The sequence below is a fragment of the Alligator sinensis genome, unplaced genomic scaffold (assembly GCF_000455745.1).
Source record: "Alligator sinensis unplaced genomic scaffold, ASM45574v1 scaffold878_1, whole genome shotgun sequence".
Lineage (NCBI taxonomy): Eukaryota > Metazoa > Chordata > Crocodylia > Alligatoridae > Alligator > Alligator sinensis.
The window spans coordinates 4,452-19,133 of NW_005843526.1; the positions used below are offsets into that span (position 1 = coordinate 4,452).

General features: G+C 53.1%; 1 protein-coding gene across 1 annotated transcript; it reads left to right on the forward strand.

Moving 5' to 3' along the window:
- The first annotated feature begins 4,609 nt into the window (after positions 1-4,609).
- Positions 4,610-14,332, forward strand: LOC102386563 (cathepsin W-like). The gene is made up of 11 exons (XM_006038891.1): positions 4,610-4,750; positions 5,134-5,200; positions 7,889-8,002; positions 8,438-8,574; positions 9,071-9,167; positions 9,375-9,455; positions 10,107-10,220; positions 10,743-10,807; positions 10,929-11,022; positions 12,824-12,888; positions 13,380-14,332. The coding sequence occupies exons 1-11, from the start codon at positions 4,643-4,645 to the stop codon at positions 13,491-13,493; spliced, it is 1,056 nt and encodes a 351-aa protein (XP_006038953.1). The 5' UTR covers positions 4,610-4,642; the 3' UTR covers positions 13,494-14,332.
- Positions 14,333-14,682: the final 350 nt, after the last annotated feature.

Consider the following 14,682-nt stretch of genomic DNA (forward strand, 5'->3'; position numbering starts at 1 on the left):
GTTTGACCCCAGTGCTCTTTCCTGCCATGGCAGGGGGTCGGACTTGATGATCTGCTCAGGTCCCTTCCGACCCTACCAACTATGAAACTATGAAACCGCACAGCAGTGTGCACCAGAGGGCATGACACATTGACACTTGCCAGCTACATAACAGCCCAACTTGCTGCCCAGATCCACTGCAGCCAGGGCGAAGCAGCACAGCAGCAGCCCTATACAGCAACACACAACACTGCAGTCACACAAGAGCACTGCACAGAGAAACAGAAGAGCTGCAGCATCCATTCGATCCAGCATGGATCTCAACACCCAGTATCAACGCACAATTCCAACCATCCCACCCAGGTCTCCCCCAGCCGAGCTAGTGCCCCTCACTTCCAACCAGCAGCCTTCAGAACATTTGAGCTGCCAGGGACTGGGTCAGACTTTGGGTCCATCTTGCCAGTCTCCTTCATCATATGGCAACAGACAGCAGATGCTGAAAGGAGAATGAACTGGGCATGACCAAGGTTTTTCCCACTATTCCTCTCTTACTTGCAGCCTCCAGCATTTAAAGTCTAGGAAGTTTTATTTCGGAGGCCGTGGTCCTCACTCCCATACTTAGTAGCTCTTGATGTCCCTTTCCTTGAAGGGAGTATGAACTGGGTCTGAGGAGGGTGTTTTTCACTCCTACACACTCAGCTGCAGCCTACAGCATTGCAGGGCTAGGAAGTTCTGACTCACAGACCGTGTCCCTCATGCCCCTGACCAAGAGCTCCTGATGCCCCTTCCTCCAACAATGTTTCCAATCTCTCCGTGAACCTGGCTAAACTCTCAGCTTGCACTGCATGTGGTGGCAGGCAGATGGGGGAAGAGGGGGATGAATGTAGTAGGAAAGTAGTGGAGAGGTACCTGGGGATTTAAAAAAAAAATTTAATTTTAATTTTTCCAACTATTTGAGTTGGTCTAATAAAAGATGTCAGATTCACCCAAAGAACCTTGTCTGCCTCTGTCCTTAGACCAGTACAGCTACAACCTACACCCCTGTCTTCACCATTGAGTATTTGTAAACCCTTCTCCTGTCCCCCCCTCAAGCATCAACTGTCTAAACTAAACAGGCCTGGCCTATTAAGTTCCTCCTCATATACAGGGCTGGCCTACAATTTTTGGGGGCCCCCTTCAAGATACAGATTTGGGTCCCCATGATCCATCAAAAAATCAAAATTGCAGTTAATTGCAGTATAAACTCACTGAAATAAAATAGTCGGGGCCAGGCTGTGCGCACGTGGGCTGTGCTGCGGTGCACACAGGGTTGGGGCAGCACGTGCTGGGGACACTTGGGTTCCCTGCCTGGGGCCAGGGCAGGAGTGGAGCTGGGAACTCCACCCCTACTCGGCCGGGAAGGGGCTCCCTGCTTGTATTGAGCCATTTAAACGAGGCACAAGCAGGGCCCCCTGCGACCGCAGTTTCCGCAGGATAGGATGGGCCGGCCCTGCTCATATGGAAGCCCCTCCATACCACTGCTCATCCTTGTTCCCTTCCCTGGATCTTCTCTAGTTCTTCTATATCCTTTTGGACATGTGGGGACCAGAACTGGGAACAGTTTTTAAAGGTGTGGCGGCCCCGTGGATTTATCAAGGGGCATCATCATTCTTTTTGTTTTGTTCACAATTCCATTTTTAATAATCCCTAGTGTTTCATTTGCCTTTTTGATGGCTGCTGAGCCCAGAGCTGTTTTTAATGACCTGTCCACAGTGACTTCCAGACCTCTTTCCTGGGTAGTAACAGCTCATGTAGAGCCCATAATATGAGGGAATGTGCAAACCAATGGCTACACAGAAAAGGGGTGTGAAGGCATTGGGTGACTCTACCAAACCACTGATCAAAGCAGGAAGCCCACTGTATGCAGAGCCTGAACTGCAGTACGTGCCTTGATGATGAGATTATACAGGCCCCTAATAATGCCTGTTGATGAGGCTGATGGAAAGGGCTGACTGAGAAGCCTGATAAACAAGTCTGGTTGACAAGGCTGATAGATATGGCTGGTACCACATGTTCCAGAGCACACAAGATAACAATGGGGCATACAAGGATGATACACTAAGGGGCTGATGCTTGTTAAGTACAGGCACCAGGACATGTCTGACATGACTAGAATTGTTCTGATCAATGTATCAGGGGGACCTGGAAACCCCTGAAACTTTGTATTGACCTCAGGGATGCCACATGTGAGTGGTGCCTGTGCCTTGCCACCAGTTTGCAGCACTGACACAGAGGCCCCTGTTACATTTATTATACAATTCACTGGTGAATCATGCAATATATTTAGACCAGCCACACATGCAAGGTCATTGTCATCACAAAAATGGCCAACCTGCTACCAAAGTAGTGTTTGAATATGTGTAATAACTCTAGCTGGTTTCTATCCAGCTCTAATTTGAATGTGTAGCAGGGCCTTGGCTACCCTGGTGTCATGCGTATCAGTGAGTAGGTGCCTTGTCAGTAATAAACCCGGCCAAGCCTTCCCCATTGACAGAACATTGAGATCTCCAAGAGACCGCACACTTCCTGATGCAGCAGCAGACAGCACCACAACAGAGCATTAGGCAGAGAATGAAATCCACTACCCAGCTGGAGAACAATACCCCCTGCCCTGGGAACCTCCCCCTCATTTCCCCCTCTGGGAGACCCTCATGCGCTCAGCCTAAGGGGTGCATTGTTTGGGTGCAGCAGCTGGAACCGGGGTGGGATCACACAACTACAAGCCAGGGCAGCAGAACTACACAACACACCAGTACAAAACTACTTGACTCGGCCTTGCCTTGGCCAGAGCCTGGTGCCTGCAGCTGGGGAGAGGACTGTGACACACCCCAGCTACCAAACTACACAGCGCTGCTAAACCCCAAGTGGAGAAAGGAGATGGCCAAACCCCAGCTATACAACATATCTCACTTATGCAGTCCAGCATAGCTACACAACCTGGCTACACACCCCAGCAGCGACACACCTACAGACCACTGTGGCACTTGCCGGCATGGCTACACAACTGCACAACAGAGACATATTCAAGGGCACTGACACATAATGGAGCTACACACTAGGGCAGGCAACCCAAATACACTGTGGAGCTACTCCCTATGGCACTGCCAGACAGCAGTGCACCAGAGGGCGTGACACAACCACACTGCACAGAAGTGCACCAGAGGACGTGACACACTGGCACTTGGCTACTGTGTACTGGGGCCAGTTACACAACAGCTCAGCCTGCTGCCCAGATCCACCGCAGCCAGGGCAAAGCAGCACAACAGCAGACCTATACAGCAACAAGCAACACAACAGTCACACAAGAGCACTGTGCAGAGACACAGCAGAGCTGCAGCATGCATTCAACCCAGCATGAATCTCAACACCCAGTATCAACGCACAATTCCAATCACCCCACCCCGGTCTCCCCCAGCTGAGCTAGTGCCCCTCACTTCCAACTGGCAGCCCTTCATAACATCTGAGCTGCCAGGGACTGGGTCAGACTCTAGGTCCATCTTGCCCAGGCTTCAGCATCACACAGCAGTAAAGTGAACTGGGTCTGACCAGGGCTTTGCCCTCTGCTCCTCTCCCACTTGCAGCCTCCAGTATTTAAGATCTAGAAAGTCCTGATTCAGAGGCCGTGCCCCTCACTCCCATGCTCAAAAGCTCCTGATGCCCCTTTCCTCCAAGAATGTGTCCAGTCCCTTTTTGGACGTGGCTAAACTCACAGTTTCCACCACATCTGGCAGGAATGAGATCCCCCCTTCAATGACACACTGGGGGGGTAAAAGTGCTGCCTTGAGTTCATTTTAAACTGACTGCCTGCTAGTTTCATGTGGTGACCCCTTGTTCTTGTCTGGTGAGAGACAATCAACAATAAATCCCTTCTGCCTTTCTCCTTGCCATATAGTATTTTGGAAAAGCTTATCATGTCCCCTCTCAAGTGTCACTTTTCTAAACTGAACACGCCTGTCTGTTCATCTATTCACCCCACACTCTATCCATCCATCTACCCATCTTTTACCTTTGTTTCTCTTTCCCATTAGGCTCTTTAATCTTTCCTCACATGGAAACCCCTCCATACCACTTATCATCCTTGTTGCCCTTCTCTGGACCTTCTCTAGTTCTTCTCTGTCCTTTTGGAGGTATGTGGACTAGTCCTGGGCCCTGTATTCCAGGTGTGGATCCCCCAGGGATTTATAAAGGGGTATCATGGTGCTTTCAGTGTTATTCTCCATTTCCTTCTTAGTCATCCCTAAAGCTGTGTTTGTCTTGTTGCCCACCCAGCATCCTTTGGCTGCTGCAGAGAGCAGGTTGGAGAAGATGGTTCTAAGCGCAGAGTCTGGGGTCTGGCGGGAATTTAGGGCAGAGTGAGAGGGGTCTCACAGGAGCTCTTGTGCTGGGTGGCTTAGCCAGAGGACCCCAGGCAGTTTTGGGGTGGGGGTCCATGGGTCTGAGGCCTTCAGGGGGCTGGATGCTTTGGGGACGGTGTCAAGTGGATGATTTTTCAGGGGGAGGCACCCAGCCCAGATCCTACCCCCCCCCAGCTCTCACACTACACCCCTTGTGACTTCCTGGTGACTACCCACACCCAGGGTTTTATAAGAAGCATCAGAGCAGCCAGCAGCCACAGACTGGCTACATGGAGTCCACAGTCCTCAGTGCCTGCCTCCTGCTGCTGCTGCTGGGCTGGGGGGATGGAGCTGTGCTCCCCCCAGACGTGTTGGACACAGCCCCAGAGCCCAGCATGGTAGTGGCTGAGGGAAGACAAAGCTGGGGCTAGGGATGTTGGTTGAGGGGGAGAGGCACCAGGGGGCCTGGGGAAGGCAGGGGGCTGGAGTTCAGGAGTGAGGAGTAGCAGGGGGTCTGGGGAAGGTCTTGATGCTGTGGGTTTAGGAGTGAGAGGCACTAGCAGGGTTGGGGTGATTTTGGAGGTTGCAGGTCAGGAGTGAGAGGCACTGGGGGTGGGTTGGGGAAGGTAGGAAGCTATGGGTTGGGAGTGAGGGGCATCAACAAGGCTAGGAGGGGGCAGGGCTTTGGGAGCTGTGGGTGGGAGGCTCCATCTCTGGAGACCTCCTGGCCCCCTTGCTGCTGAGGCGTTAACCCCTTCACTTCTGATCTGACCCATTCCAGGTTGAACTGATCCAACTGTTCCAGGATTTCATGAGTCGCTTCAACAAGACCTACAGCAACCCTGAAGGTGAGGGGGAGCCTGGGGGAGCTGGGTGGATGAGGAGAGTCTAGGGAGAGACTCGGGGGAAAAGGGAAATGGGGGTGACCGGCTGTTCTCCTAACACCAATGCTTCTGGGTCCCTGGAGCCAGGAGCAGACCCTCGGCCTCCATGGTCCCCACAGCTCCAACAGCATGGAGAACAGCTAGAAAAGGTGCAGAGAAGGGCAACAAGGATGATGAGCAGCATGGAGGGGCTTCTGTGTGAGGAGTGACTAAAAGGCTAATTGGAGATAGAAAGAGAGAGTGGGGTGGATAGGTGGCTAGACAGTGTGTGTGCTGGTAGATGGATGGATAGAGTGTGGATGCATGGATGGAATCATAGAATCATAGAAAGTGAGGGATGGAAGGGAGCTCAGGAGGTCTCTAGTCTAACCCCTGCTCAGAGCAGAACCACCCCCAACTAGATCATCTCAGCCAAAGCTTTGTCTAGCCAGGTTTTGAAAACCTCCAAGGCTGGAGCTTCTACCACTTTTCTAGGTCACCTTTACTACCCTCCTAGTGAAAAAAATTCTTCCTAAAATCTAACCTAAACTTCCCTTGCTGCAACTCGTTCCTTGTTCTGTCATCTGCCACCACTAAGAATAGTCTAGCTCCATCCTCTTTGAACCCCCCTTCAGGTAGTTGAAGGCTGCTATTAAGTCTACTCTCAGTCTCCTCTTCCCTAGACTAAATAAGCCCAGTTCCCTCAGTCTTTCCTCATAAGTTATGTCCCCCAGCCTCCGAACCATTTTTCTGGCCTCTGCTGGACTCTCTCGAATTTGTCCACATCCTTTCTGTAGCGGGGGCCCCAAAACTGAACACAGTATTCCAGATGTGGCCTCACCAGTGCTGAATAGAGGGGAATGGTCACTTCCCTTGACCTACTGGCAACACACCTGCCAATGCAGCCCAGTATGCCATTAACCTTCTTGGCAACAAGGGCACACTGCTGGCTCATATTTAGCTTATTTTCCACAGTAACCCCCAGGTCATTTTCTGCAGAGCTGCTACCCAGCCAGTCAGCCCCCAGCCTGTACTGGTGCATGGGATTGTTACATCCTAGTGCAGGACTTTGCACTGGTCCTTGTTCAACCTTGTGAGATTCCTTTTGGCCCAATCTTCCAATTTGTCTAGGTCACTCTGAACCCTAGCCCTACACTATAGCATATCTACTACTCCTCATGGCTTGGTGTCATCTGCAAACTTGCTGAGGGTGGACTCTATGCCATCTTCCAAGTCATTGATGAAGACATTGAACAAAACTGGCCCCAGGATCAAGCCCTGGGGCACTCCACTTGATACCAGTTGCCAACTAGACACTGAGCCATTTATTACTACTCTCTGAGCCCAATGCTCCAGCTAGTTTTCTATCCACCTTACAGTCTATTAATCCAACCCATAATTCCTTATCGTGCCTGCAAGAGTGCTATGGGAGACCATATCAAAACCTTGCTAAAATGAAGGTACACCACATCCACCGGTCTCCCCGCATCCAAAGAGCCAGTCACCTCATCATAGAAGGAGATAATCAGGTTGGTCAGACATGACTTGCCCCTGGTGAATCCATGCTGGCTGTTCCTAATCACCCTTTTCTCCTTCAAGTGCTTAGAAATGGATTCCTTGAGGATCTGCTCCATAATTTTTCCAGGGACTGAGGTGAGGCTGACTGCTCTGTAGTCTCCTGGATCTGCCTTTTTTCCTTTCTTAAATATGGGCACCATGTTTGCCCTTGTCCAATCATCTGGGACCTCTCCTGGTTGCCATGAGTTTTCAGCGATGATGGCCAATGGGTCTGCAATCACATCAGCCAACTCCCTCAGCACCCTCAGGTGGATGCCATCTGGCCCCAAGGACTTGTACACATCACCCTTTTCTAAGTAGTCCCTAACCTGGTCTTTCACAACTGAGGGCTGCTCACCTCCTCTCCAAACTGTGCTGCCAGATGCCGTAGTCTAGGAGTTGTCTTTGCCTGTGAAGATGGAGGCAAAAAAGGCACTTCAGCCTTTTCTGCATCCTCTGTCACAAAGTTGCCTCTCCCATTCAGTAAGGGACCCACACTTTCCCTGATCCTCCTCTACCTACCGACATACTTGTAGAAACCTTTCTCGTTACTCTTCACATCCCTTGGTAGCTACAACTCCAACTGGATGGACAGACAGACTTATTCATTTTAGAAAATAGATGCTGGAGTGGATAGATGAGAAGGGTTTACAAAATACTAAATGGAGAAGAGAGAGTCACTAGAAATGTATTATTGACTGTCTCTCACCGGACGAGAACGAGGGGTCACCACAGTTAGCTGTTTTAAAACTAACACCAGGAAGGTTTTTTTCACCCAGTGTGTCATTAAAGGGGGGAACTCGCTGTCACCAGATTTGGTGGAAGCTGAGAGTTTAGCCAGATTCTCCAAGGGATTGGACACATTCTTGGAGGAAAAGGATGTCAGTAGCTACTGAGCACTGAGTGAGGGGCTCAGCCTGTGCAGTTCCTGGGAGCTCTTATGTCCCCAGTTGGAGACCCTGAGGAGCAGGTGCCCTTGCGAGGAGGGAGTTGTCCAGGCTTGGAGTGACTGAAAACAGGGGCTGGGAGTGGCTCATAGGAGGGGGGTGGAGGTCTTGGGCAGCTTGATTGGGGCAGGACCCCCTGCTCCTCAGTGACCCCTATCTCCCTCCCCAGAGCAGCACCGGCGGTTGCTGATCTTCAGGCAGAACCTGGCCACTGCCAGGGCCCTGGAGGAAGCCGGGCAGGGCTTGGCCCAGTTCGGCGTGACTCGCTTCAGCGACCTCACTGGTGAGACCCCCCTTCCCGCCACCGTCCTTGAACTCCACCTCCTGCCCCCCCAGTCTGCCCCATTTCCCAAGCCCCGCCCCCTCTGCCCCAGCCAGACCTGCGACCCACAGCCCCACAAAGCCCAGCAGCCTGCTCAGCTTCCCTTAGTGACCCCCACAGCTAAACACTACTCCCTATAGCCCCGAGGCATTCACACACACAGGGACACATACCAAGGCACACAAGGTTACACACATGCACACACAGGGATACACGGAGATGCACACAGCACACACAGAGGGATGCACACAGATGTACACACAAGAAGCACACAGATACACCCACATACACACACACGGATGTACACACGCATGCACACAGAGCTGCACACAGATGCACATACCACTTCTGAACTCTGCCCACTGAACCCCTATCCTCTGTCCCCGTTCCCCACAGAGGAGGAGTTCCGGGCACAGCTGCTGAGCCCCATGCCTGGCCATACCCTACGCCCCGCTGCACAGTCCCCCAGCAAGCCAGCGCCCCCCAGCTGTGACTGGAGGAAGGCAGGGGCCGTCACACCTGCCAAAGACCAGGTAGGGGCAACTGGAGTTGGGGGAGCAGGGCGAGGGATGTGTTGAGAGTGAGGGGCGCTGGCAGGGCTGGCAGGGGCTGTGGGTCAGAAGTAAGGGGCACTGGCAGGGCTTGTAGGGGCTGCAGCTCAGGAGTGAGAGGCACCAGCAGTGCTGGGGTGGGCAGGGGCTATGGGTAGGAAGTGAGGGGACCATCAGGGCTGGAGAGAGTCTGAGGGCTGTGGGTCAGGAGTGAGGGGCACCAGCAAGGCTGGGTGAGGGTGAGAGGCTCCGGGTCAGGAGTGAGGGGCACCATCAGGGTGGGAGAGTACCTGGTGGCTGCGGGTTGGGAATGAGGGGCAGTAACAGGGCCAGGTGGGAGCAGGGGGCTGTGGGTCAGGAGTGCGGGGCACCATCATGAGGAAGCTTGATGTTGGTGGGAGCACCCCGCTTCTACCGCCAAACAGCCTTCCCCCACAAGGCTCCCAGCCAACCCCCTGTCCTGTCCCCCTTCTCCCAGGGCCTGTGTGGTTCCTGTTGGGCCTTTGCCGCAGTCGCCAACATCGAGTCGCTCTGGTTCATCCGGCACCAGGACCTCTACAACCTCTCTGTGCAGCGTACGAGGCCCTTGCTGGAAGGGGGCTGGGGCCTTCTGGAGGGATGCTGATGGTTCCAGAGGGCAGCGGAGGGGGGAGCCATGCACCCTGGGGGAGCTGGGGGCCAGGGAGATGCCTGAGGCTGGGGGACCCCAGGCTAGGGGAGTGGAGCAGCAAGGGGAGCCCCCTGTACAGGAGCAGGTGACCCCAGGGTGTATTGCTTTGCAGAGGTGCTGGACTGCAGCCGGCTGCAGGTGGCCTGTGGAGGTGGCTTCCCCTGGGACGCATTCACTGTTGCCTGGATGTACGGTAGGTGGGGGCTGGGCCTCATCGCTCCCCTGGCTCAGTTCCCCCCATTCCATGGAGCAGAGCAATGCACAGACTCCCCAGGCTGAGATCAGAGCCTGTATAGCACTAGGCACAGTGCAGACCCCCCAGGCTGACATCAGAGCACCTGTAGAACCCAGCACAGCACTGACCCCCACCCCCAGGCTGGGATGAGGGCCCCTGTAGCACCAGATACACAAACCACCCCCAAGATGAGATCAGCACCCCAAAGTACCAGGTACAGCAGATCCAAAAGCTGAAATCAGGGCCCCTATAGCACCAGGTGCAGCACAGACCCCCCAGGCTGTCATCAGAGCCCCTGTAGCACCAGGCACAGCACAGATCCCCACCCCCAGGCTGAAATGAGGGCCCCTATAGCACCAGGTACACAGAGACCCCAGGCTGAGATCATCACCCCTCAAGTACCAGGCACAGCAAAAAAAACCCAAGCTGATATAGGGTCCCTTATCACACCAGGCATAGCACAGACCTCCCCCCACACCCAAGACTGAGATTGGGGCCCCTATTGCATAGACTCCCCAGCTGAGATCAGGGCCCCTATGGCATAAGGCTCTGCACAGACATCCCCCCCCCACCCTGTCTCCTCTGCTGACCCTTCTTCCCTTGCTGCAGGTCTGACACAAGAGGAGCAGTACCCATACATCGGCTGCCAGAGCCTGTGCAAGTCCGGGCACCAAGCTGTTGCCTCTATCAAGATCTTCCAGTTCCTCTCATCTGATGAAAAGAGTGAGGAGCTGTGGGGACCCTGGCAGGGCTGGAGCAGGCACAGGGGGCAGGGTGTGAGCTTTTGGGATTAGGAGGGGTCTTCAGAAGGAGAGGAGAGAAACTGCTTAGGCCCTGGCTATGTTTTTGCTGGGGGGCTTGTGTGTGTTGTGGTGCGTGCATGTGCATCCATGTGTGTGTGCATGTGTGCACCCTGTGTATGTGGTATATGCATTTGTGTGCAACCCTGTGTGTGTGCATCTGTGTGTATATTGTGTTTATCTGAGTGCATCCCTGTGTGTGTGGTGTGTGCATCTGTGTGCATCCCTGTGTGCACCCCTGCATGTCTGGTGTGTGCATCTGTGTGCACACCTGCGTGTGCGAGCAGGCATGTGCATGTCTCAGCTACATGTGTGCATCAGTACATGTGGGATTCCAGAGAACCATGCAGTCCAGAGGCTGCGAGGATGGGTAGGGACGTTGGGGGTCTCTCCCCATCCCACCCTGCTCCCCTGGCTCTGACACACTTGTGGCCTCTTCCATCAGAGCTGGCTGCCCACATTGCCACCAGGGGCCCTGTCACCGTGGGCATCAATGCCAACTTGCTGCAGGTAGGAGCCCCTGTGGACCTATGCCCCTCTCCCCAGCCTGCCCTGCCCCTAGCCCCTGGTTGACCTTACTAAAGCCTGCTTCTACCCTTGACCTGTGCTCCCTCCTTCCCCCCCACCCCAGTTTTATGTAGAGGGCATCATCACAAAGAACATGACTTGCCATTGCAACCCAGAAGAAATAAACCATGCCGTGCTACTGGTGGGCTACGGCCTGGGTGAGTGGGGGATGGGTAGGCGGGGGGCAGGGAGACAGGATGGCATGGGGGATGGTGGTAATGGCAGATGCATCTCATAAGAACATCAGAGCTGCCATGGACTGGGTCAGACCACAAGTCCATCTTGCTCCATCTCCTGTGTCACATGGCAGTAGAGAGCAGGTGCTGGAAGGGAGAGTGAACAGGGTCTGAGCAGGGTTTTTCCCCTGTTCCTCTCTCACTTACAGCCTCCTGCATTGAAGGTCTAGAGAATTCTGATTCAGAAGCCATGCTCCTCACTCCTGTGCTCAAGAGTTTCCGATGCACCCCCCTCAAATGTCTGTTTCCTAAACTGAGTAGACCTGTCTGTCTATATAGCAACCCCACCTACTATCCATCCATCTATCCGCCTATCCATCCATCTTTCCACCCAGCACTATCTATCCATGGTATCCACCCCAGAGTCTACCTGTCCATCTATCCACCCCACAATCTATCCATCTATCAACTCATCTATCTGTCTCTTTCTCCTCTCTCTCTCTCTCTCTCTCTTTGTCTTGCTAGCCTCTTCAGTCTCTCCATTTATGGAAGCCCCTCCATGCTGCACTGATCTACACTGAAAGTGTGCCTGTTTACAAATCCATGATCCATCCACACCTTGAAGACTGTGCCCAGATCCGGTCCCTGCACCTCCAAAAGGATAGAGAAGAACTAAAGGTCCAGAGAAGGGCAACAAGAGTGATGAGTGGCATAGAGGGGCTTTCATGTGTGGAAAGGATAATGGGATAGAGAGAGGGAAAAAGAGAGGGAGTGTGGTCAAGAGATGGATGGATAGTGTGGGATCGATGGATAGATACATAGGCCTATTCAGTTGAGAAAAGAGATCACTTAAGGAGGGGCATGAGAAGGGTTTACAAAATACTAAATGGTGAAAAGAAAGTCACTAGGGATTTATTATTGCCTGTCTCTCACCAGACAAGAACAAGGGATCACCACATGAAACCAGCAGTAGTAGGCATCTTTCTGTCTTGTGAGACAATAGAATTATGTCAAGTGACACATCATCTCACTGAAAGTCATCCTTGCTTGGCGGATAAGGTGAAGCTGGTTGCAAAAGCCTGGGCAGTGTATATGGAGACACTGAGCTGCCCACACACCAGTGTCCTACCTCTCAGCCTTGCTGATTTAATCCAAAGGAAAAGCAGGTGCCAATACATAAGGAGGCAATCAGTTTAAAACTGACACCAAGAAGTTGTTTTTCCCCCAGCATGTCATTGAAGTGTGGGACTCGTTGCCACCAGATGTGGTGGAAGCTGAGTTTAGCCAGATCTGCAAAGGGATTGGGCACATGCTTGGAGGAAAGGGGCATCCGGAGTTAATAAGCATGGGAGTGAGGGGCACAGCCTCTGAATCAAAACTTCCTAGACCTTACATGCAGAAGGCTGCAAGTGGGGGAGGGGGGTGGGGAACCCTGATGAGACCCAGTTCACTCTCCTTTTCAGCCTCCACTCTTTGTCATCATGTGCACAGGAGATGGGGCAAGAAGGACCTATGGTCTGACCCAGTCCATGGCAGCTCTGATGTTCTTATGTTCTGTTACTATTTAGATGTATATCCTGCTCTTTGTCTGAGACAAGATTAAGGGGCTGGAAGACAGGAGAGCCCCAGGGGAGGCAGGATGGGGTTGAGGACCCCAGGGCAGTGTGATGGAGACAGACAGACAGTTGACAGAGAAGGAAGCAGGGGATGAGGTTCAGAGTTCTCCTAAACCACTCACTGCCCTTCCCCAGTGCTGACCTGTCCCCTGCTTTTTCCTCACCAGCTCCAGAGAAGAAGACCCCGTACTGGATTGTGAAGAACTCGTGGGGGCCTGAGTGGGGGGAGGAGGTGAGTTGAGGGGCACAGAACAGCCAATGGAGCATGGTGCCAGCTGCTGGGATTGTGTGCTGGGGTGCAGCCAGCAATGGGGTGGGTGGGTATGGTCATACCAGGCCCCCTGGCTCAGTGCAGATGGTGGCTGGCTCTGGGGTGGGGTGTTTGGGGCATTGATATACAGTAGCTGGGTCTGCAGTGATGTGTGTTTGGGGGGCTGGTTATATAAGGGTCCCCTTACTGCAGGTGGTGCCTGGCTCTGGGGTGGATTGTGGGAGGCTGGTTATATAGGCCCCCCTTGTTCACTGTAGATGGCAGCTGGCTCTGGGGTGGGGTGTTTGGGGGACTGGTTATATAGGGCCCCAGATAACCAGATATATAGGGCTCCAGGGCCCCAGATTGCAACTGGCTTTGGGGTGAGGCACATCAGGGGCTGGTCATCCCAGCATGTGGACGTATGAGAGCTGTGCCCAGCCCCTAACTGCTTATCCCATTCACCCCCCCAGGGCTTTTTCCGCATCTACCGTGGAGGCAATGCCTGTGGCATTGCCTCATTGCCTGTCACAGCCATGGTACATGAGGGTGCCTTTGATGCTGCCATAGAGTCCTGCCCACCCTGACAGGACAGATGGATGGGTGGATAGGCTGCATCTCTTCCCTACCATGATCAACAAGCAAGGAAGATGAACAGTAGCATATGGGAGACTTGCAGGGGTTGTGGGGAGGGGTGGCGGGTGGAGAGGGTGTAGGCTTTAGGCTGCTTAGTAGTGGAGTATTAGACTCAGGTCCTGTTTGCTTGCTGTTCTCTAGCTAGAGGTAAGATAGGAAGAAGGGGCAACCAGTGATGGAACTGCTTAGGGGAGGAGGTCCTCGAATATAGGACACAACTGGCTCAGCCAGGAGGACGCTGTGGCTTGGTACAGGTGCATCTGGTTTGGCAATAGAAACAGCTTTCTACTGTCACTGAAACAGGTCTATTGCCTGGCCTGGTCCAGAAAAGACCTGGAAAGGTCCATGTGACTGCCCCATTAGAAGCAGCAGTATTATCTTAATGCGGAAAGAGCCCATGCACAGTTATACGGTTACTAGCTTTGTCAGATGTCTCTCTTTACTGAGCTTGTCCTGGTTGGTTCTGAGTGGGGGATACAAGGCACAGATTTGCCTTGGAAATACCCTCTTTGGCAAGAAGCCCCGGCCTTTGCTTTTATTGCCCATCTGCAGTGAGCGGAGAAGGGGGCTGCTTGGAAACCTTGTTTCTGGAACGGAGGGACAAATTTCTTGGCCTTGACAGGCTGCCACCTTTTAAAGGCTCAGTAACTTTAGGCCTGATTTCTGCCTTGTTTTGTAAGAGTGATTCTTTCTCATCCACCACTTCATCTGCCTGATCCCTCTGGTCTTCCCCAGGTGCTCCTATTTGTACCCAGTACTAGCATTGCTATTAAAATGGCTTGGGATTGAATTTTTGAGTTGGAGATTTTTTTTTCCTGGGACAGGCTTCTCAAATCTTCCTTGGTCTTCACAACCTGTCTGGGATTAATAGGGGGCTGGGATCAACCCCCATAGCCAACACAAAACCCATGAGCCCAGGCACATGTGCATGCTCCCACATATACGTTGTACCCCGGCGTCTGGGGCACACACACAATCCAGGCATCCAGGACATACAGACAACCCACACACACATATGAACCTGGACACAAACTCAAGGCATCTGGGACTTATGCATGCATGTGCACACACACACATACACACACACACACACACACACACACACACGCATGTCAGGTGTTTCCCCCACACACAGAGGAA